The 22,473-nt window shown below is 42.1% G+C and overlaps 4 protein-coding genes across 7 annotated transcripts; 2 read left to right on the forward strand and 2 right to left on the reverse strand.

The window, feature by feature from the left end:
- The first annotated feature begins 925 nt into the window (after positions 1–925).
- LOC115672378 (histone H4) lies at positions 926–1,505 on the forward strand. Its single transcript, XM_030594186.2, has one exon. It carries the CDS (start codon positions 961–963, stop codon positions 1,270–1,272), a length of 312 nt encoding a protein of 103 aa, XP_030450046.1. The 5' UTR covers positions 926–960; the 3' UTR covers positions 1,273–1,505.
- A 3,953-nt stretch (positions 1,506–5,458) lies between these two features.
- On the reverse strand, positions 5,459–6,784 carry LOC115672300 (uncharacterized). Its single transcript, XM_030594077.1, has one exon. It carries the CDS (start codon positions 6,782–6,784, stop codon positions 5,459–5,461), a length of 1,326 nt encoding a protein of 441 aa, XP_030449937.1.
- Positions 6,785–13,014: 6,230 nt separating this feature from the next.
- Positions 13,015–15,906, forward strand: LOC115672302 (clathrin light chain 2-like). The gene is made up of 3 exons (XM_056316715.1): positions 13,015–13,452; positions 13,770–13,923; positions 15,274–15,906. The coding sequence occupies exons 1-3, from the start codon at positions 13,088–13,090 to the stop codon at positions 15,643–15,645; spliced, it is 891 nt and encodes a 296-aa protein (XP_056172690.1). The 5' UTR covers positions 13,015–13,087; the 3' UTR covers positions 15,646–15,906.
- Positions 15,907–16,727: 821 nt separating this feature from the next.
- Positions 16,728–20,764, reverse strand: LOC115672301 (putative serine/threonine-protein kinase). Of its 4 annotated transcripts, none has more exons than XM_056316274.1 (8): positions 20,473–20,764; positions 20,232–20,318; positions 19,966–20,111; positions 19,102–19,214; positions 18,800–19,010; positions 18,397–18,634; positions 17,790–17,940; positions 16,728–17,149 (listed from the first exon to the last, which is right to left on the reverse strand). In XM_056316274.1, exons 3-8 carry the CDS (start codon positions 20,048–20,050, stop codon positions 16,790–16,792), a joined length of 1,158 nt encoding a protein of 385 aa, XP_056172249.1. In that variant the 5' UTR covers positions 20,051–20,111; positions 20,232–20,318; positions 20,473–20,764; the 3' UTR covers positions 16,728–16,789. The 4 variants fall into 4 exon arrangements, with proteins under 4 accessions (XP_056172249.1, XP_030449939.1, XP_056172248.1 ...); XM_030594079.2 differs by having other exon boundaries at positions 20,226–20,318; positions 20,473–20,763; XM_056316273.1 differs by lacking the exon at positions 20,473–20,764 and having other exon boundaries at positions 20,232–20,419.
- Between the last annotated feature and the right edge of the window lie 1,709 nt (positions 20,765–22,473).

A 22,473-nucleotide genomic window follows, 5' to 3' on the forward strand; every position in this document is an offset into this window, starting at 1 on the left:
GGTGAGACTTCATGAGCAATGGAATTATGTTGAACAGTGACTAAAAGCTTCGTTCTTGGCGGAGAATCGATAGAGACGTTGTCGGTGTGGGGCTTGATATGCACGCCTCAGATAACGCTGGCTCTCATACCAAGTTAAGAATTGTGAATAAAGAGAAAAAATAATGTTCTGCTCATTGACAAGTGAATTATACACGAGTCTATTTATAGGCTTTACATAACGACTATCTAAAGTAACAAATCAAGGAAAATATACAGAACTACATAATAATATACGTAATCACGTAATATCACAAATACATATCTTTAACAATTTATATTCTCACCTCTTTTACATATTTTATGAGTTCAACTATTTCGAGTTGAGTAAAGTTCTTTTTTTTTTGGGCCAGAGAGTCGAGTTCGATTGAGCGAGGAAACGAGTCGATCTCGAGCATGTCAGAGTTCTCTTGGTTGTGTCGGGCTCGAGCCCAAAAGGACCTCGAGGGCAAAACGGTCATTCGAAAAATCCAGCGCCGTTCAAAAAAAAAAAACCACTCGGAATTTCATTCGCCACAAGCAACTCTTCCGAAGCCACCGACCGGCAAGGAAATCCGCCACGTCACCGATCCGCGTTTCGCCCCCCCGGCGAAAGCGCAGAGCCCCTCGCCCGCCTCCACCGCCGTCCGTCTCACGAGCCCATCTACGGTCCGCGATCTCCCAAATCCCGCGACGCGGATCGCCGCTCCCGTCCGTCGATGGCTCCCGATCCAACGGCCAACAACCCAGCTCGAGAAACACACACACCAAAAAAGAAAAGGGAAAAAAAAGAAATAAACAACAACTCGAAATTTTCCCGGATTTTTCCCCCCGCCCTATAAAAAACACGCTTCGCAGCGACACGAAGCAGGAACAGTTTTTTCCCGGATTTTCTCCAACGAAATTTTCCCCTCGCTTTCTCGAGAGAAAAAGGAGCAGAAGGATGTCGGGGCGCGGGAAGGGAGGGAAGGGGCTGGGGAAGGGCGGGGCGAAGCGCCACCGCAAGGTCCTCCGGGACAACATCCAGGGCATCACGAAGCCGGCCATCCGCCGCCTCGCCCGCCGCGGCGGCGTCAAGCGCATCAGCGGCCTCATCTACGAGGAGACCCGGGGGGTCCTCAAGATCTTCCTCGAGAACGTCATCCGCGACGCCGTCACCTACACTGAGCACGCCCGCCGCAAGACCGTCACCGCCATGGACGTCGTCTACGCCCTCAAGAGGCAGGGCAGGACCCTGTACGGCTTCGGCGGCTGATCCCCGATCTGCTTTAGCTAGGGTTCCGGCTACACGAGAAGCGTGGGGGGTTTTTTTGTATATGGAAGCGTAGGGGTTTCTGCCTTGGTTGTGTTTTAGTTGGTTTTTAGCTTGGTGGGTCTCTCTTGTGAAGCGAGATTGGGCGAGAAACAAGTGGATTTGGTGCTCCTTTCTCTCGTGTAGATCGTGTTTCTTTCGATTTTCAGTGGAATTTAATGAAATTAGTTTCCCAATCTCTCGACCCATTTCGTTTCGATGCATTTCGGTTTCTTCTTGGTGGTAAAAATTTGATCTTTGATGGTGTTTTATTAGGATCCGGGGGTTGAAAATTCGAACTGAAGAAGGGGGGTTGGGTCAAGATTCTGGAGACGTGCTTTGTTTGAATGGCGGCAGTAGAAAAAAAAAGGGGTTGGTTCGGGGAGACGCGCGAAAAGAGCGAAGACGTGCTCGTCCCAGCTAAAATTGATTTTGGTTAAAAATTGATTCGGGTCAAGAGCATTGGTTAAACGGTGTTTTACTCCACTTTCCACGTTGAATTGAGAGATATTTCGAGCTCAAAAAGGTTTCGAGTCTTATATGGTTTTTGGTGCAATTTGAGCTTGAGCTATACGGGTTTTTACGGATTTGGTGAAACAAGTCACAATTTGAACTGCTCAAAGTGCAAGCAACCCGACCCCCCAAAAAAAAACACAAAAAAGTGCAAGCAAAAATCTCAAATGTTATGGAGGGTAGAATTCGAATGACAAAAATCTCAATCGCCGGTTTGGTTTGGTTTGGTTTCGGGTAGGCTTCATTTTCGGTTTTAAAAATTGGGAATCGGCTGCGACAAGGTAAGCATCGGTCCCAAAACGGGCCTGCCTATCAACTGGGGTTCGGACAATATTTGGGGTTAGGCTGGAACTGAGCCCAATTGGATGTTAATAGAGTTTTTGGCAGAGTCTGGACTTAGCCCAATTCAAGAAAGCAGCATGCTTGCATAATGTATGGCTCTTAAGGAGTGATCTAGAGACTTTTTAATTACGAATAAAGCGATAGGACGGTACGAGATAACTAGGGACACATTTAAAGTTGCACGTTCCTTAACGCGAAATGCTAGCATATATATATATTTTTTATATCATAAGGAAGTAAGATGAGCATATGAAAGTAGGGGTGAGCGGTTCTCGATCCGGTCCGGTCCAACCCAAGAATCGGGAACCGGACCGAGAGGATCGGTTCTCAATTTCTAGGACTGGGGTTCGGACCGAATAGTCTTGGGACCGTGGACCGGACCGGACCGATAGTCCGATCCGGTTCCAATGGGACGAATCACTTATTGGTAAATGCAAGAGAGAATTGGGGAAATTAGATTAGGCTTTCTATTTTTTTCAAAAATTTTAAAAAGTAAATAAAAAAATATAAAAAAATTTAGAAAAAAATATATATTTATCGGTCCGGTTCCCACTGTAGAACCGAGAACCGGTTCCACTTTTAGGAATCGGGAACTAGACCGATATTCCCAAGAACCGGACCAAATCGGTCGGTCCGGTCTCAATTTGGGCGGTCCATCTTGCTCACCCCTATATGAAAGCGCCAAGACATCCCATGTTAGTGTATCCATAAAATGGTAATGTTGAGCTCCTTGCTGTCGAAGAAGCCATGAATTCATTGATGGGAACGAGAGATTTGGAGGAGGGGCCTCTAGAGTTGACGGCCCCTCCTTGACGATGATGGCTAGATCTCGGTGAGGTTTTCGATCGAAGCGGGCACGATCCAGTAAATGAGATAGACGATGGAGGGCAGAGTTATCCTCGTTCATGGAGGTGGATCTTGCTCGTACGATAAGGCATTACCGTGCGATACGACTCCACGGTCCACATCTTTGCTCATTGAAGGAAGTTTGAGGAAATGGATTTTGGGGTACCAAATAACCTCAACTGGACTTTGGAATTGAACCTTGAGCAACTTTTTAGAATTAGTATAATAGTTATAGGTTTGTCATTCTTTTCGGATCAAAAGTTATTACCCGTTAATCGAAGGATGCGTGATCTCTATTTTTCGAATTCGCCTTTCGAACTTCTACCTGTCTGGGAACCTTAGGAACTCAGCAGCAAAAACCCGTATGTGACACAACTCAATTACACCATTGAAAGAGAGATTGGTCCATTGAATCTTGCTTCGGTTCCGGATTTGAAAAGAAAGATGGCACCTAATCAATAGCCTCCGACTTTGCTTCTCCTAACCGAGTCGGTATCCCTTGAGCACATTTAGTTTCCCGTGATATGTCGTTTTGTGCGATAAGCACATAGAATCCACATCAAGCGAGGCTCGGAAGGAAATAGACACTATGCAATGAGCTCTATTCCGCTATGAGCCCTCCATGTCAAAAACCTCGCTCTAATCTATCCTAATTTATAAGATAGAGTCACCAAAATTCCTGCCATCAATAGATATAGTTTCTTTTGGAGCATGTTATGTAGTATTTTATTATGCTTATGATTAATAACAAAGTAAGTAATCTGCAATGAAAAATTTAGGATTGAATTGGCCATCATATAATAGGTTTATGACTTTTCGGACAATTATCCCTTAAAGGAAGGTTAGGACACGGATTGAGGCAAGAAGTAACCTCAAGCAGGTCCCTGAATTGGAGTTTTGAATCGACCCTTGAACAAGTTTCTTAAATTAGTATCATAATGATAAGCTTGTCATTCTTTTCGGATAAGGAGTTAAGACCTATTAATCGAAGGATGCGCAATCTCTATTTTCGAAATTCTCCTTCTCAACTTCTACCCCTCCGAAAACACGTTAGAAACTCATTGGAAAACCCACAAGTGACAACTCAATAACACCACTGAAAGAGAAATTATTTCATTGTATCTTGCTTTGGTTTCGGATTCGAAAACGAAGATGGCACCTAATCATAAGCCTCCAACTTACTTCTCCATACACCAAATTGGCATTCATCGAGCAAGTTTAATTTCCCGCGATACGTCGTTTCGTGCGATGAGAACACGGGATCCACATCGAGCTCCTCGAAGAGATTAAGGCTAGGAAGAAACAGGAGCCTCTCCAACGAGCTCAACTCCGCTTTGAGCCTTCCAAGTTCAAAACCCTCGCCTTACTCTATCTTAATTTCGAAGATAACGAAGACGGAGTTATTAGGTTTTTGCTGTGTCACCAAAGATAATATAAAATAGCAGGTGAATTCTCTGGAGCCATGCCGACTTTTTATTTTTTTTGGGCTCCTACCAAACATGTAACATATATATTTAATACTATAATGATTAAGACCTTTGCAACAAGGTTGATACTTGTATTCAATTGTTATTTTAAGTGCATTAAACAAATTATCCTTGACAAGAAGGTGGTTCTATGATATTGTCATGCATGTGTTATTTGGTTGGGGACTTCGCATATAAATATTCTTTCCACTCTCTTATACTTTTTTTAGGAAAAATTCTACTTCTCGTCATGAATTTCCAAATTAAGTCTTTATACTTTTAATTTATCTAATTAAGTTATTTTACTTTCACCAATTCTCTAATCAAGTCCCCCTACCAACGTCGCAATAGGACGCGGATAGATTTTTTCCGATGTGGAAGTCCACGTGAATATCAATGTTGAGAGATTTTATTCACATCATATTCCGACGTTGTCTATATTGCCTCAATTTTTCCACCCACATCCACGTGGGAATCGGCATGCTTTTTTCGTACCATAGTTTGGTGTCGTTCGACAACCTCGTTAGTTGAATTTGATTAGATGGAATTTGGTGTCGAAGACACTTGATTAGAAAATTTGCGAAAATAAAAAAACCGGATTAGACAAGTTAAAAGTGCATGGACTTCATTTGAAAACATATGCAACTACAAGGACAAAAAGCAGAGTTTCCTGCTTCTAATTTGAAAAACACCAATTGTATATTGAGCTATGCCAGGTGTAATCAAACTGATAACTAAATCGATATACTTTTCTAGAGTAGCAGAACATCTGTTGCCTTTGATTGAACATGCACAACTTCCTTTTCTAATATGAACCGCCATATTATAGCTGCATTTCATCCATTTATTGCAACGTACCAATCAAAAGGAACACAACCATCTATACAATTACCAGGAGATATGTAAGGAAAATAAACAACTTTTGACAGATCTTGAAGAGCAAAAATGATGAACACAATGGTCCTTTGACCGGAAAATTTTCCTTAATCGTATATCTTTTCACAAATAACACAATGATCTTCGATCAATCTTCCTATGACACTTCCCTCTTCAATCTTCAATCGCCTACTTTGCTTATTCCATAGATGCACCCCATATGTCCCCCCACTTAACTGCGTTATCTTCGCCTCCACCCATTTCGCTTCGGCCCGAGTCTGCGGCCACCTGAACAGACCTCCGATCCTCGTCCAATCCACCGGATAAAAAGCCATCGGCGGCAAAACCTTAAATTCGAAGCCCCCTTTCCCATTGACTTTCTCAACCACTCTAGACACCAAATAAGGTCCATTGTGTCCCCATTTGTTACCGTCGAAGGTCGAGGCGAACTCCATCATGAACTTAAGCAAGAGCGGGTGGTTCTTGTCAAACACCATCACCGCATTGTTTAATCTTGTCCATCTCCTCGATACCGCATCCACACTTTGAGCACCGATCGAGTTTCGCAACCCCGCAAAGTCCTTCAGTACTATGACGTCAGTATCTAGATACACACCACCGTATTTGAACAAGATGGCAATTCTTATCAAGTTCGAGAGATTTTGAGCTAATGGAATCTCACCCGGATCCTTCGTTCCGGCCTTCATTTCGTCGAACCAGGCCTTGGCCGGTGTGTTTTTGAACAAGAAGGGCAAATCCGGAGTTACTGCAATCACCTTGAAGCCGTGACCAAGAACGGGCTTGAATTTCTTAAACCCTAGTTTGGAATCCATGGTTCTTGATATGATCACTAAACAACCATATGGGTTTGACTTGAAGAGGCTCTCCAAGGCCAAGAACTCTCTCCTCCCGAACGACCTCGCCGGCGAGATCCACGTCATGAAGAACTGTACCGAGCAATTATTCTTCCGGCCAAAGAAACCCGTCACGCGAACATGAAATGGCCGTGTCAAGTTGTTTGACTGGAATATATCGAATTCCGGCAAGACTTTCCGGAACCATGAGACTCTCTCTTCTTCTGTGACATTAATAGGAGGAACTAGAGGTCTTATATTCTCGTACTCGTCGTCGTCTACTTTGACTTCTTGAATTTCAATAACCTCTTCATGCACGGAACGAAGTTGCAAGTGCTTGAACGTTGACTCAAGAATTCTTGCTTCTGTCTCGTGAGTTGCTCCACGAATTAATCGAGGAGTTTCTCCATTGGAACTCAAAGAACGTAGAGAATTACTTGAAAAGACAAAACTATCTTCATAAAGAGTGACCAAAGTAGCTCCAAAGGCCAATGCAGAGAAAACAAGTGATCTTGCTCTAGCCCGAAGAAGGACCCGACAACAGTTTAGCATTCTCTTAGCAATTCTTTGCAGTGTCATGAAGATTTGAGGGCAGAGAGAGAGAGAGAGAGAGAGAGAGAGAGAGAGAGAGAGAGAGAGAGAGGTAGGTCTGATAGTAGGAGTTGCTCATCACATGGTTGTTTAAAAAAATAATGGTTTGATTATCTGGCTTAAATAGGCCAAATGGCTCGTGAACCCTAGGGGCTTTAGAAAATTGATAATAACTAATTGCACCTTTTTCATAAAAAAATGATTATGGATGATAAAGATGAGATGCCAAAGATGCTGAGAAAAAACTTATTACGTGATTTTGCACCAATAGGTCAAACTTAAAAGAGTGATGCTACCTACGTAACAGGGTGTCAAAAATACCCGACCTGAACCGATCCAACTAGAAACTTTCGAGCCTTTTTGGGTCGGGTATCTCTCCAGTTCAAAAAATGTGTTTTAAAAACGGGCATGACAATGGTTCGGTTCGGGTCATAGACCCGAACCGAACCAAAACATATTTAAAACCCTTTGTCGTCACTCTTCTTCTACAGAATTTGACGTCCGCTTCCCTCTGAATTTCTCCTCCTCGTCTGCAACTCCATCACCATCTCGATCTCCCACTTTGTTGCACCACCGCTCCTAGGGATGAGCATGGTTTCAGAGTATAACTTGAGACCTGAGAACCGGACTGGTGGGAATCTGTCCGATTCCGGTTATAAGACATGCAGAGTAGGTTCTAGGTTCCAAAAATAAAGGAACCTTTCGACAGGTAGGTTTCAAGTGTTAGGTAGGTGGAACCTAAAACTTGGAACTTGGAATCTAGAACCTGGAACAAGTTTTTGTGTTTTTCTTGGTCTATATCTTCGCGCAATCTTGCGCAATCCTACGCTATTCCATTGCGTTTGATGATGAGTGTATAATTTGGAACTACTAATATGACTTTCGATTTTATGAAAGAGACTTTTATTTTATTAATGTTACATATTTTTTGTGTGTCTAAATATAAGTTGTGGTCAGTATATTGTAGAAGCAAATGGTGGTCAGAAAAGGTGATGTTTAACTGCAATTGTTCAATTAATAATACATGTGGAACTTGAGTAGACCTTGGATGTGTGACAAGGTAGGTTTCAAGTTCCAGGGTATGCATGTTAGGTTCTATATTCTAAAAAATGAAGAATTTGTTCAACAGGTAGGTTTCTAATGGAACCTATACGGAATTTGGAACCGCTCACCTCTAACTGCTCCTCCATCCTTCACACGATATCGTCTCCCCTCTATGTCTCTCGTCCCCATCTGTAGTGACCTTGAACGCGTCTTTGTCTACTCGCGCACACCATGCACAGCACGACCAGAGTCAAAGACAAGGCGACGACAACGAGCCGAGATCTTATGCTCGCCTCCGGTGGAGCTCCACGGAGATCTAGGGGTTGACTCGGCCTTGAATCTAGGTCACGATTGGGTGGGATTTAGGCTGCTCAATTGTGGCCATTGAGCTCAGAGGTGGGCATCGGGTCGTCGGCAACATTGGGGCCGAAGGACAACCGTTGCGGCATGACTGGAAACTGTAAAATTTTTGGATTCGAAATATGGTTGGGATAATTTTGGTTTGAAGTGATATGCAAATCACTCATGCTCAAAATCTTGCCCAAATCTTGTCAACAAGGACAAGAGGAAAGACGACAGATAAAGAGTATTGCTCACTTTACAACTCAAGATGTTATCTCAAACCATTGCCATGGAGGATTTCAAAGCATTTCTAGTCTATGAGAAGGAAGGAACGAAGGAATGGATCCCCCCCAAAAAAAGGAGGAGAATCGAATAACGGCACGGCCCAACCCGTTTTCGGTTCGGTTCATATTCGGGTTGGGTTTTGGTTTGGGACATAATAGACACACAGTTCACACGGTTTAGTTTCGTTTGGATCGGGTATCATGGAAACCTAACATCTGAACCAAACTATTGACACCCCCTACTACTTATGACCTTCAATTTCATATTCTTAAAATCAGAATAGTGGTCCGTACATATCGATCGATTGAGAGAAATAATGCCAAATTCCAGAAATGACAAGCATACTCATGTCATATTGCACTCACAATTGATCAATAAAAATCAATTTAATTTTCGCTTTATTGCCGACTTTAATACTAGTACTTGACATAAAGAGCGTTCGCAAAATTGATTTAAAAAAACACAGCATGTTGTCCTTGAATGTTCGTATATGTTCCGATTATTTCAAAAACGAATACGTTGGGGTACTAAATTTGTACTAGAACTTCTTTAATTACGTCTATGTCAACTTCCGTGGGATATCTAGGGTAGAGGTATGCATCGGTCCCAGTCACCAACCTAGAAATCAAATTGGACCGGACCAAATTGATCGTTTTGGTTAATGGTTAGAACCTGAGGGGACCGGTTCGGTTTTTGGTTTCTGACAGGGAACCGGACCGATGAACTGACCAAGACTTCTTGATTTTTTTTTATTTTTATTCTTAAATAAACCCTAATTGGTAAATTATTTTTTTCTTTTAATATTAGAAAACGGTCACTTGTAGGGAATAAAAAAAACCAAAAAAAGACGGAAAAAATGACCATTTTTGGTACCAACCCTGAAACGGTTCAGTCTGGTCCGGTTCCCTATTTTACAATCAGGGAACCGAGCCTATATATAGATTTTATGAAATGATTAACTAAGGTGATGTGTCAAATATGCGTAACCAAATGGAGATATGGAGAATCTCTTACATATACGCATCATAGTAAGAGATATGAAAAATCAAAGAAAAATATCCAAGATATCTCCAACATGGTTAAAGCTCAATAATGCAGATTATTGGATCTACCCCAATATGCTGATATACTAATCTATAGGAGGAACACTTTTAAGCTTTAATTAATTGCACCTTGGTCACAAAAGATGCTGCAATTATCACCAATTTGCCTTGTTCCCCGCTTGACAAGTGTGTCACTCTCACATACCCGAAAAGATATGTCCCACTTCTCAATGAGATCTTTTACATGATTGGCCTCCAAGTAAATTAAAGAGAAAAAAAATATAGTTTCTTATTAATTACATCAATTGGCCCTTCTTAATATTAAGCACATCGATTGATTTAATCACCACTTTTGTCTAAAATAATCTTGGGATTAGAGGATAATGTCTCGCCGACAGTGCATCGCCATGCATTTTTGCAGGCCCGACCATATCTTGTCTTCACTCCTATCGCCCTCCGAAACAATTCGCAAATCTCATGTGTGGACAAACCTTAGATTTAATTTAATTAGCCAAGACAAAGTAGGCCAGAATCATTTTATTTGCACGTAATCAATTTGAGAAACATTCAAAGCGCAGCCGTCTCAGTTCGACAATGTGGTGGAACCTGAATTTGAAAGGAAAAATGACGCCATGGTGATGCAATTTCCTCTAGGTGCTCTCGAAGGGCCACAGGACGGTCTGTCGGATCAAGGTTTTGGTACTTTGTGATTGACTAGATAGGCGTTCGCGGGATCCTTTGAGAGCACTTCGATAATTGCTTCTCTTCTTATGGTGTGTTTGACGGGGGAGAAGAACACTAGAAGTGCCAAAACTTATGTACGGCGCTCACTTTAGTGTCAAAAGTTTGTTTAGGATCACTTAAGTGTCACCTTTTTGAAAAAACGATCACTTAAGTGCCAATTCCGATTTGGGTTGCCGAAAATCTGACGTGGCCATATTTTATTAATTTCTCAGTCCTACGTGGGACGTCGGCGCTGACGAGGACAATATTTAATAATATTTTAATTATTTTAAATTTTTTTCTGATTTTTTTTTTCTGTTTTTTCTTTTCTTTCATCTTCTTCGTTTGGCCGGTCACCGGACACTGGCCACCGGCCATGGCCGGCCGCCTGGCCTCGCCCGGACGAGGCCGCCGTCGCCCGCCACGGGCGACGCGAGGCGCCGTCGCCCGCCGGCCCGCCGTGGCCTGGGCGAGGGCCGGCCTCGCCGGATCTGGCGAGGCCCGGCCCTCGCCGGTGGTCGCCCGGGCCACGGCGACCCTCGGGCGACCGCCGGCGAGGGCCGCCGCCCAGCGGGCGAGGCCGGCCCTCGCCAAATCTGCGGGGCCGGTCCTCGCCCAGGCCACGGCGGCCTCGCCGGCGGTCGCCGGGGAAGGCGACCCCGGCGAGGCGGGCGGCCGGCCATGGCCGGTGGCCGATGTCTGGTCACCGGCCAAATGAAGAAGAAGAAGAAAAAAAAGAAAAAAAGAAAAGAAGGAAAAAACAGAAAAAAAAAATCAAAAAAAAAATCAAAATTCAAAATTTACATGTGGAAATGCCACGTAGGACTGAGAAATTCAAAATATACATGTGGAAATGCCACGTAGATTAAAATTTTAATTAAAAAAGTCACGTATTAATTTGGCCGGAATTTCTCGCCATTGGCACTTAAGTGATCGTTTTTCTCCGATTTTGGCACTTAAGTGATCCGAAACAAACTTTTGGCACTAAAGTGAGCGCCGTACACAAGTTTTGGCTCTTCTAGTGTTCTTCTCCCGTTTGATGGTAACAAAAGTTTTTTTTTTTTAACTTTTATTATCATGGTGTGTTTTACTATTTGTATTGATTCTACCGGCACCCGTTTACATCGACATGGATCTTAACATGGCACGGCATGTTCCTTTCGTTAGTTAAAACCAATGTGCAATTTAGCTCTTAATTTGTAGGGTTAATACCACGAAAAATCTCAAACTGGTACACCTGTGATAATTTTACCAAAAATTAATTTTTTGATCACAAAAAATCCCAAACTAATATTTTGATCACTAGAAACCTCAAACCGGTACATTTATGACAAACTTACCCTCCGTTAGTTTCCGTTAAATTGAATTAATACCATAAAAAATCACAAACTGGTGCACTTGTGATAAACGGATGGTAAAACATAAAACTAGCATATCAATCAATTACCGCGTGTCATTTAACAAAGTAATTTGACCGTAAAATTTAAGAAATTTGACTGTAAAATTTAACGGAAACAAACTGAAGGTAAATTTATCACAGATGTACAAGTTTATGATTTTTTATGCTAAAAAAATTAGTTTGGAGTAAAATTGTCACATGTATATCAGTTTAGGGTTTTTCATGGTATTAACCCTAGTTTGTAAGCCAAAAAGTACAAGGTAGCAATAAACTTAATTGCTTAAATGTCGACATTATCCATTAATGTATCGAAATTTTTTTTACGTTTTCGTAATTCTATAAGCAAGTTTTCCAAAATTAAAATACTTAAAATTAAACTTGATTAATATCATCAAATCTTAGATGCTGAATTAAGAACAGTTTCACTTTTCTAAGTTGGGTGTATGTCCTCTAACTCGTTTCAATTTGCGCAAATACAAGAGTCAATTTTTAAATTTGGTTACCACCTCTTAAATTACCATAGTACCTCTCATCTAAGTTAAGTCTAACTTAGCGAAGTAGTTAAGGGAAATGACGATGACTTTTGGCAATTTTGCAATTACAACTCCACAATTTTTGGGACAATTTGAGGTTCGGAAAAAACAGTGCAATCATTCTCGAACTTTTAATTTGTAAAATGTGGTATTTAAACTTTTAGTTTATATTCAATCTAGTCAGTGAGCTAAATGAAAATGTTCGATGTTGTCCTTGAACTTGAATTAATTGAAGGGCAATATTCAACATTTTCATATAATTTAGGACTAAATTGAATATGTACATTCTCGACAAAAAAAAATTGAACATGTACCAAAATTTTAAAGTACTACATCGAACCAATTTAAAATTGAGGGACGATATTACACATTTGGCTAAAATTTAGGGGCCATACTGAATAAACTAAAATTTCAGGAGTCATAATACATATTAAGTTAAACTTCAGATATCATTTGTGTAATTTTCCCGTACTTAAGTTTCGACGATTAGCTCATTACAAACAAATCACGAGATCCGATTGGCTAATCAAAAGATGACACGTGGCGCGTTGAGGTGACGCTAGAGAGGTCCGAAATTTGGCAATCCGGGTCATCACGCAATTGATGAAGCATCCGAGTGGCGGGGACAGTCAACCGAAAAGGTGGCGCTGTCCCGCAGAGGGACCTACGATCGCCTACGCTAAGCCCCACGCTGCGCTCCCTCGAACCCCCACGGCCGATAGGTCCACCCTCGGCTGTCCATGGCCGCGGCCAATCAGGCACCGCAACGTGTCTCCCGGCGGTTCGCGCGGCTCCACCGGATAACATCGGCGCCCGCCCCACCACCGCTCGACCGATTAACTCGCGAAACACCAAAGTGCGGCGATCATCTCTCTCCCGCGAATCGCCGGGACCTTCACCGTCGCCTGAGGGGGAATCGGCGATGGCCTCCTTCGTCGGCGACGAGTCGCCCACCGCCGGGTCGGCCCGGCCCTTCGACGGCGACGGCTACGTCGGGTACGACCCTCGCCTGCCCTCGCAGCGGTTCGACTACGAAGCCGACCCGCCGCCGGTGTTCGGTGCGCCGTCGTACGGGTCGGCCGAGGACGTGTTCGGGTCCGAGGCGGCCGCGGCGGCGGCGGCGGAGTCTCCTCCTCCGGCGCCGATGTACGCGGGAGGCGGCGGGTTGTCTCCGGAGCAGAACGGCGAGGGCTCCCAAGGGGGTTTCGGCGAGCCGGACGGCCCGATCCTGCCGCCTCCGGTGGGCATGCAGCCGGAGGAAGGGTTTGCTCTGAGAGAGTGGAGGAGGTGAGCTGTGTTTCCGGTGTTTGATAGCGTTTCAATCGATGTTTACAACTGATCAATTTTGAGAGAGAGAGATTGATGAACTTGAGCTTCTCATAGACATGAATTTCATAGATCAGTGTGAATAGATTGACTACGGTATAGCTCGAACTGCGTAGGATCAAAAGTACAGATGCGTCAGTCTTTGTTCTGCGTGTTATGCTGTTGAGGATAAGTTGAAAGCACCGAAATTGCTCGCTTTTCAGAGTAATCGTAGAATAGGAATGAATCGATCACTCCTTGTTTGTGTAATTGATGAAGACTTGGGATGCAATTTCCAGGTTAAATGCGATCAGGTTGGAGGAGAAGGAGAAGAGGGAGAAAGAGCTGCTGGTGGAGATCATCGAGGAGGCGGAGCAATACAAGATCGGATTCTATCGGAAACACTGCATATCCGTGGAGAACAGCAAGTCTTCCAATAGAGAAAGGGAGAAGGTAATGAATTCATGCAAATTTCCTTTTTTCGGCGAACACTGTGATCCTGTGGTAGAACAGATCAGTTGATTGACATATGAATCTGAGCTCGTGCGCAAAAGACAGTTCTTTCGTTCTCCTTTTTGCTCAGGTATGCTTAGTTGCATCTTGCAAGTGTTTTATGCGATCTAACTCGAATTGGAAGGTTATTTATACTACAAAGACTAAAGGCTTAGATTCCTTTCGGTCGATGTCAGGATTTATTCCCTTCGTTTCGAATGATGAGAGATCACAAAACCTTGCCAGTTTACCTTTTCTAGGAAAATAGATCATTTGCAGAGAACTCTTTTTCTTGAGGACTCAATGTTTGCATGATGGACTAGACCGATGGAAAAGAGTATCCGCTATGCAAGAGGTCCAACTGTTGGATTTGGTTGGACATAATATTGAATTTTGATTGTTTCTAAATGTTTGTGAGAGATTGTAGCAGCCACAAACATCCTGTGGGTCTGTAAAAATCGGTGAACAGTATATCATATGGATCAGCCTTTTGTAGTTACTATAACTCCTTTCTAAGTTGAGCCTTGGTTGTGTTCTTGATAAAGTTTGAGGAGAGCTAAGCATTTAAATACCTATTTTATTTGCATCTCATACTTGAAAATAGAAATGGCAAAAGCTCATGACACTATCTTTAATATATACATTCTTTTTGCAAAAGATGTTGTAGAGCCGAGCATAAGTATTGAAGCTCTATTGTTCCGCTTCCTGGACTCTTTCACCTATTAATGGTATGACTTCTGTATGCTCCTTTCTCATGTATCAATCTTGTCCGTGGATGGCAAGCTTAGAAGCTTCTGATGTAAGACTCGTTTTTGGTAGTCTTCTACATACTGGATTGATAGGATACCAGGAAGCAAAAAGTTTGGAAAATAAGGACGGTGCATAGCCTCCCTTTCTTTTGTGTTAAAGATTCTAACCCAAAAACTTAAGTTATTAGCTTGAGGAAGCTGTATGAATATTTGGCACAAGTATCGTATTTAAGCAATGTAGGATATACTTTAGCACCCCTCATGTGCAAACCCTAATAAAATGCTTGTGGAGCTAAAGAACGGGAAATGAGATAAACAGGAATCATGCGCGAAATAAATGATAATTGGGGCATGAATATGGAACCAGACTCCGATACGTTATTGAAAAGCTCAATCCAAAAGATTAAATTATTAGTCAGATTGAGACTACTTTTAACATAAGGCTCACCACAATCACGTATTTAAGTGACATTGGATATACTCTTAACACTTTGGAGCTAGATTCTTCTATTTAGATGTTGTGCAGTCATTTGATTTTTTTGCCATATATTTTTGTTGCCAGTTATTCTTGGCCAACCAGCAGAAGTTCCACGCTGAAGCCGAGAAGGACTATTGGAAGTCAATTGCAGACCTCATACCTCGTGAAGTTCCAACAATTGAGAAAAGGGGGAAGAAGGAGAAGGAGAAGCAGCCCTCCATCATGGTTATGCAGGGGCCGAAACCAGGGAAGCCAACCGATCTCTCAAGGATGCGTCAGATAGTTATCAAGCTTAAGCACAATACTCCTCCCCATATGAAACCTAACCCACCGGAAGCAACAGAATCTAAAAAAGATGCTAAACCCGGTGCACCGGCCGCTGGTGCAGCCCCGGCTGCTCAAGCTTCCCCTAAGGCTGTTGTAGCGGCAGCTCTGAAGGTTTCATCTACTGCTTGAGCGCTCTCGGTGTGGACCTGCAATTTGTGGTTGCTAGTATTGCAGAGTTATAGTTCGAGGTCAGGGATGTTAAGTTCAGGGTGTAGTAAATCATAGAACATCAGTTTTATGTGCATCTTGTATAGATTCAGTCCTTTTCTGTGCAGAATGTAGAAAAAAAACTCTAGCTCTTGTACTTTTGGTATCAGTTTTGTCAGGCTTAATGTTCTGGTGTGCGTTTGTGTTCATATGGTCTCTGCTTATAAAATTTCTTGTCCTGTATCATGCTGTTTCAAGTTCTAGTTTTCCTCCTCCAGAATTTCGCTTTGTTGGTTTTATGTTTTTATGTTGAGTATTCCAACGGCAAAGGTATGTGAAACATAAAACTACTGAGTCCATTACATATTAACATGTACCGGCAGAAAATAGATTTGCTCGTAATTGATCATTATTCTTTGTCCGAGGCGTGGTTCTGATATCTTCACTTCAACAAGGGCAGTACATGGTTGCTCTATCGGTGAAAACTCGTCCATTAGCGTTCTTTGCAAATCAGATGACACAATCCTCCTAGCAGAACCGCGGTTACTGTTGGCGAAAGGCTTTCGGTGCCGAGGGACGGTTCTCGGATTGCTGATTCGGAAACCTCGCGCCTTGCGATTGGAACCGAATGTGGTGTCAATGTGCAATTAATCGTTTCGAGTTTCAAAAGGTTCTTGTAGCTGGTGGCTCATTTATGATTACTAGCATCATGGTTTTCATAGGAGGAAAAGCCAACCATAGAAAAAACCAAACCAATGCAGACATAGATGTAATCGCGGAATACGTATCTTCATCCATTGACGAGAAGAGAGCAGTCAATACCATGAAACGACTTTTGTTTTATTGGTGAACCTTATCTCGATGTCATACAGATGAATGAATCAACAATGCCTATACATAAGTTCTAAAGAGTGATATTCACCGAAACGAAAAATGTTATCTAGTTATCCTCAATCCATATGCACTCTGGTACCTACTCACACAGAAACCGATTCTTACTCAGAGCATCATTAGCACGAAGAGATACCCGGGAGTATGAACAATTGCCAAGTAAAGGTTGGGGAAAAATTCGGGTACTCGGGTTTCGGTGCTGCGCATGTTCATTTAATAACAAGTGACTTAATCATCATCTCGGAAGTACTTGGCTCACACCGTGGAAGCTACTTTGAGTCAAGGCGTCCTGTGGGTTGGGCACCTGCTTACCCTTCTGGGCCTGAGAAGACGCTGACGAACTAGCGCCACCGCCAGCTAATTGCCTAGTGTAATTCCTCCTGAATACGCCGGGCTCCGTCAGCAACTCCTCTTTAAGGCTAACATTTTTTGAAAGCATCTCCACCACTTGCTTCATAGTCGGTCTTTGGTTCGAAACTGCTTGAGTGCAAAAGAGTGCGACCTTGATGTAGCGCAACACCTCATCTTCCGGATATTCTGCCAGCTCTGGGTCGACGATGTCTAGAAGTCTCTGTTCGTCTTTTAGTTTCCACGTCTGCTCGGAAATAAGCATTAGTCAGCATATGCACAGACCAATCGATGCAGGGTCTGAGGGAGGGATGTTATACCCATATCATAAGCCATTCCAATCCATAAAAAATTGAAAAACCAAGACAAGGGACGAGCTGCAATAACATATACGCAATCTTGTCATTTCAATTTAAAGCATTAGAACTAATCTCAATGCACGGCTTCTTCCCAATGCTAGTGATGCTACACTTGTCAACTCAAACTTGCAGATGGTCCCCAACATTGAATCTTGTTTCTTAGACATCAAGACGAAAAGGACACTATCTAGACAAATTTCTGACACTCCAACAAAATGAATGCCTTTGGATGAACAAGCCTGTTTGATGCTAAAAAACTAGATGATTATTAACTACTCAATTATTGACCATATGTCAGTATACCAGTATTATACTATTATTGTGCTCATTACAAATTTATACACCGCTGTGGCTAGTACAACTTCAATCCTAAAAGATGCAAAACTGCTACTGTAAGTTAGAACACTTTAATTAAGGGTCTCGAGTTGCTATAGAATTTCATCCATGCTCCTGATAAAAAAAATGCATAAGAAACACAGGTAGATCATCTGAATTGTGAACTTTTCTGTACTTAGTCCAGAAACATACCCATTCCACCAAAACCATGAGTTCCTCCCCAAAGGCGGCTTTGCTACTACTTCTGCCGCTAACGATTTCGAGCACAAGTATCCCAAAACTGTACACGTCGGCCTTCCTCGTCAGCTGGCCTAGGAGGGCATATTCTGGAGCCAGATAACCTCTGTGAGCAACCAAAAAAAGACAAATCACATAGCCATAAAGCCATGAGGTTAAACAGAACAAAGTTCAACCGGACAATGTGTGAGTTAACTCAATAGTGATCTCACATAAAGGATATGTGGTCAAAGGCACGAGACATGTATTTCAGAGAGAAGGATACTATTTCTGGTGAGTTCATTCTTTCCCTGAAAACATCCTAAATGATTAAACTAAAAAAACATGAGATGACCACATTTGTTGCGAGTGCTAACTATACATCCGGTTTGATCTACTTCAAAAAAAAAAAGAAAAAGAAAAGGAAAATGGGAAAAACCATGCATTCCGGTTAAGAATAGTCACCTTAGTAGATTCTTAGAAAACCTACACCACAAGTATGAACTGTCTGCAAAAGTTCCGAGCAAGAACATAGCCTATGCAAGCCTTGAGGGATATGAAGCACAATAACAATTACTCTTACACTGTTCCTGCTACGCGAGTGCTCACATGGGTGACATTGTCTGGGAATAGCTTTGCCAACCCAAAATCTCCGATTTTTGGATCAAGGTTTCCATCAAGAAGTACATTACTGGCTTTAATGTCTCTGTGGACGATGGGCGGTTTGGCTTCTTCATGAAGAAAGGCAAGGCCTGATGCCGTACCCAGACAAATCGCAGCCCTCTGAGGCCAATTCAGAATGACATGTTTGCTTTTTGAACCTGCATTACAAAACTGGGAATTAACACAAGTTGAATAGTTGAATCTCTTTGTGCTGAAAATTTATTTAGGAAATTGTTGTTCAAGTCAAGAAAAGATGTCTGTTCAATCACTTAAAAGTATCACAGACTTTGAAATATACACCAAATCAGATATATGAGAATCACCAAGTAAAACACTAGCGAGGCTGTTGTTCTCCAGGTACTCGTATAGCAAAATTCGATTCTCGCCCTCCACACAACAGCCAATGAGTTCGACGAGGTTTGGATGATGAATATTCGATATCATGTTGATCTCTGTTAGGAATTCATTCGTTCCTTGCTTAGATTCTGCTGAAAGGGACTTAATCGCAACCTGAGTACCATCTCTCAGAACTCCCTGTGACACCATGCAAAATAACTATCAAGTATCAACACCTAAGGACATTCTTTGCTGTCCCATGATTCAACAGATAATTCAATCGGCTCACCTTATAGACAACTCCAAAACCACCTCCTCCAATTTTATTTGACGGATGGAAGTTCCCGGTTGCCGATCGTAATGAATGATAAGAGAAAAGCCTCACGTTGTTGGTCGGAATCTCTGTTACAGGCAAAAAAAATTACAGAGGAACAGTAGAAAACAATCAGCTGACTTCGACACCATTCCGTGACATGGTATATTTTAGGATACAGTTAAGAAAAGTCAAAACTTGCACTAATGAGTATCTTGATTCAGCTGGCATACTCCTCTACGAGCATGGTTTGTTTCTTATTTGACCTTTGCTAAGCATAGAATGCTGCAAATTGAAAGTCGAACTACTGAGTTACTTTTGCAGCCAGTCTGTTTATGCATCAAAAGGAAATATGCCATTAATTTTGGCCAGTGACTTGACTTAGGTACACGTATACCAACTCGAAAATTGCAACTGAAGCCACAATCATAAAGACTACGGTTTTGACCAAACTTGCCTTTCGATATCATGAACTCGGAACCAGAATCGCGCTTATTAAGCAAGAACACACTTGTTGCATAGAGTGCCCTCAAGAAACATCGGAACGAATACTCTGATAACGTGAGGATGAGCAGAAAATTTCTTTCTTTGCCCGAAAATTTTCACATAAACCAAATTTTCATATCCTCGGAAGCTCTCAGAGATGATGGTGGTGATGATGCCAATTAGGCATCATCCAGACATCAGTCAGCTTTCATTCGAATTCTTTGCTCAAGAAAACCCCATGTTAAAGAAAAAGAGAGAGAAAGAAACAGCCCAAGATGTTAAAAAAGGAGAAGAGTGAGATTTAATCATCCTGCATTTGAAAATTGAAAGTACAAGAACTTTTGGCATGCTTACCATCTCCCTCGGCCTGAGCTGGGCTGCTATGTCTTTTACAGCTCCTGAACCCACCAAAGCAGCCAAAACTCATTGCTTTGCACATCTCTCTACATGTAGTTCCCAGCTACCTCCATGCTTCACCTCATCCCCTTGTCCTCTCCACCCTAAACAGACCCAAAACACAACCGAATAGCTTTTCCAAATTCAGCAAATCCACGCTCAAAACTTGAACAAAGAAAAACAGGAGGAGCAGATAAAGACGAGTAAACGTCAGTTACTCTGACCTGACTTCCAAACTGCCGAAGAAACAGAGCCAGAGGTTGGGAGAATTCGCAGGACAATCTGCAGAGACAAAGAGTGAGCAGTAGAATCTGTATTTTGGAAAAACAAGATCCGTATGAATACCTCCCTTCTTTCCCTGCCGGTAATAAATGGGAAAGAATACGCGCAGCAGAGAGATTGCCCCCCAAAACATTTGACAATGATAAGACAGAGAGAGGGGGGAGGGGTAGTTCTACAGTTTACCAAGGACAGAACGTCGCAATACAGCGATTAACGTGTGAGGTTTACTTCACCGGCCATCAAGAAATTCAGAGCTTCGTTTTCAAAGCACACCCATGTAGACACCCCCCAAGAGGAGGAGGGGTGGCTGGAAAAAAACAAGACAAAAAGCTTTGGACTCCATCAAATGGACGTCATTGATGGCGACTTCTCTCGGGGTCCCCTCTAGCTGTTTTCCGAGGGAAAGTTGCTGGAGACGGCCGAACCCTTTTCACATGATCGGTTCCATGGGGGAGTCGGCAGATGTGGGTAATCGATTCCGTGCAGAGATTTGCTCCTATGATGGCTTCAGTGCGACCCACGCCCACTTCTTCAATCTTCCACCTCAACCACCCCCACACGCCCTCGAGGCAAGGTAAAAGCTCCTGCCAGAGACGACCCTCGTACCTCGTTTCTTGCTCATTTAAGAATAGTACTAGGTGCTGACCCAAAAAAAAAAAGAACAGTACTAGGTAGTCTTCTTCAGTATGTGATGACTGATGATAATTTTTTCGAATAGCTTAGCAACATTGTATCAGTAAATTTCCATTATCTCATCAGTAGTTTTCTAACTTAGCGAATCATAAATTTTTTGTAGAATTGGTCACCCCGAAAAAAGCAATCTAAAATGAAGAAACCGGGCTCGTCTTTTCGACGAAGACGGATTTTTTTAAGTGAATTTTCAAACATGCCTCGATTAATTATACGAAAATCTCGAACCCCGCTCTCAAAACCAAATTAGTCATTAACAAGTATACTAGTGAGGAGCAACATGAATTACCCAAGTGGCATGGTACACTTTTAAGAACGGTGGAACAATCATAACTTGAATTCGAGGTCGCCACCAACGAAAAGCCGAGCCAACGTGTATATTTTATAAGATTTTCTCGGCGGCACCCGAAACCCATCTTGCAACGTGGAAGCTAATCATAAGCCCAGTATAGTACCAGGGGATCGGAAATTCGAATTAGCCCAGAAAAACTGTGATTTTCAAATAGTTTCCTAATGCTTGACATAGCCATTCCTTCTCAAGAAAAAAAGAAGGTTTAATATCAAGAAAAATCCCAAACTGGTACACCTGTGATAAATTTAGCCTCTATTAGTTTCCATTAAATTTTACTATTAAATTGCTAAGTTGGATGACACGTCCATTTATCACAGGTGTACCGATTTTTGATTTTTCCTGGTATTAATCTAATTTAATGGAAACTAATGGAGGGTAAATTTATGACAAATGTATTAATTTGGGGTTGGGGTATATTTGTCACAAGTGTACCAGTTTGGGAGTTTTTTGTAGTCAAAAAATTAGTTTAATGTAAATTTGTCACAGTTGTACCAGTTTGAGATTTTTCGTAGTATGAACCCAAAAAAGAATGCGTGCTTCATAGAAAAGATTAATTTTCTTTGGGAAAAAAAAAAAAAAAAAGGGAACTCCTCGTGCCCATTTTTCCTTTCTTTCTTTTATCAGTTTTGCTCGCTCTATGTTCAGATTGTGACGTGCGGGTGACGCGAGCAACGAAGGACATGCTGACATGTGGATGCGCACTGTTGTATTTTCTTCTGACAAATGTAAAGCACACCATGACTGGGGAAGTCAACGTCCTGACAAATTCAGTTGAACTGCTACTGATTGAGAATTTATTTATTTTTATTTTTATTTTTTGCGGCTGCACCGAATGAAATTATTATTAGGGTAGTCTCTCTCTCTCTTGCGACAATGAAGTGATGTGCTTTTGATGACAATACACATCAATATGGGAAAATTTACGTGTTAATATCACGAAAAGCTCCAAATTAATATATTTGTGATAAATTTACTTCAAATTAATTTTTTAACCACAAAAAATCCCAAACTGGTTCACTTACGACAAATTTACGCTTCATTAATTTATGTTAAATTTTACTATTAAATTGCCTAGTTAAATCACTCATGGCAATTGGCAGATGTACGAGTTTGGAGCTTTACCCCCCATTTGTTACAGGCGT

Source organism: Syzygium oleosum, unplaced genomic scaffold (genome assembly GCF_021117445.2).
Source record: "Syzygium oleosum isolate NSW1041296 unplaced genomic scaffold, Sole_v2.1 Sole_v2.12, whole genome shotgun sequence".
Taxonomy (NCBI): Eukaryota; Viridiplantae; Streptophyta; class Magnoliopsida; order Myrtales; family Myrtaceae; genus Syzygium; species Syzygium oleosum.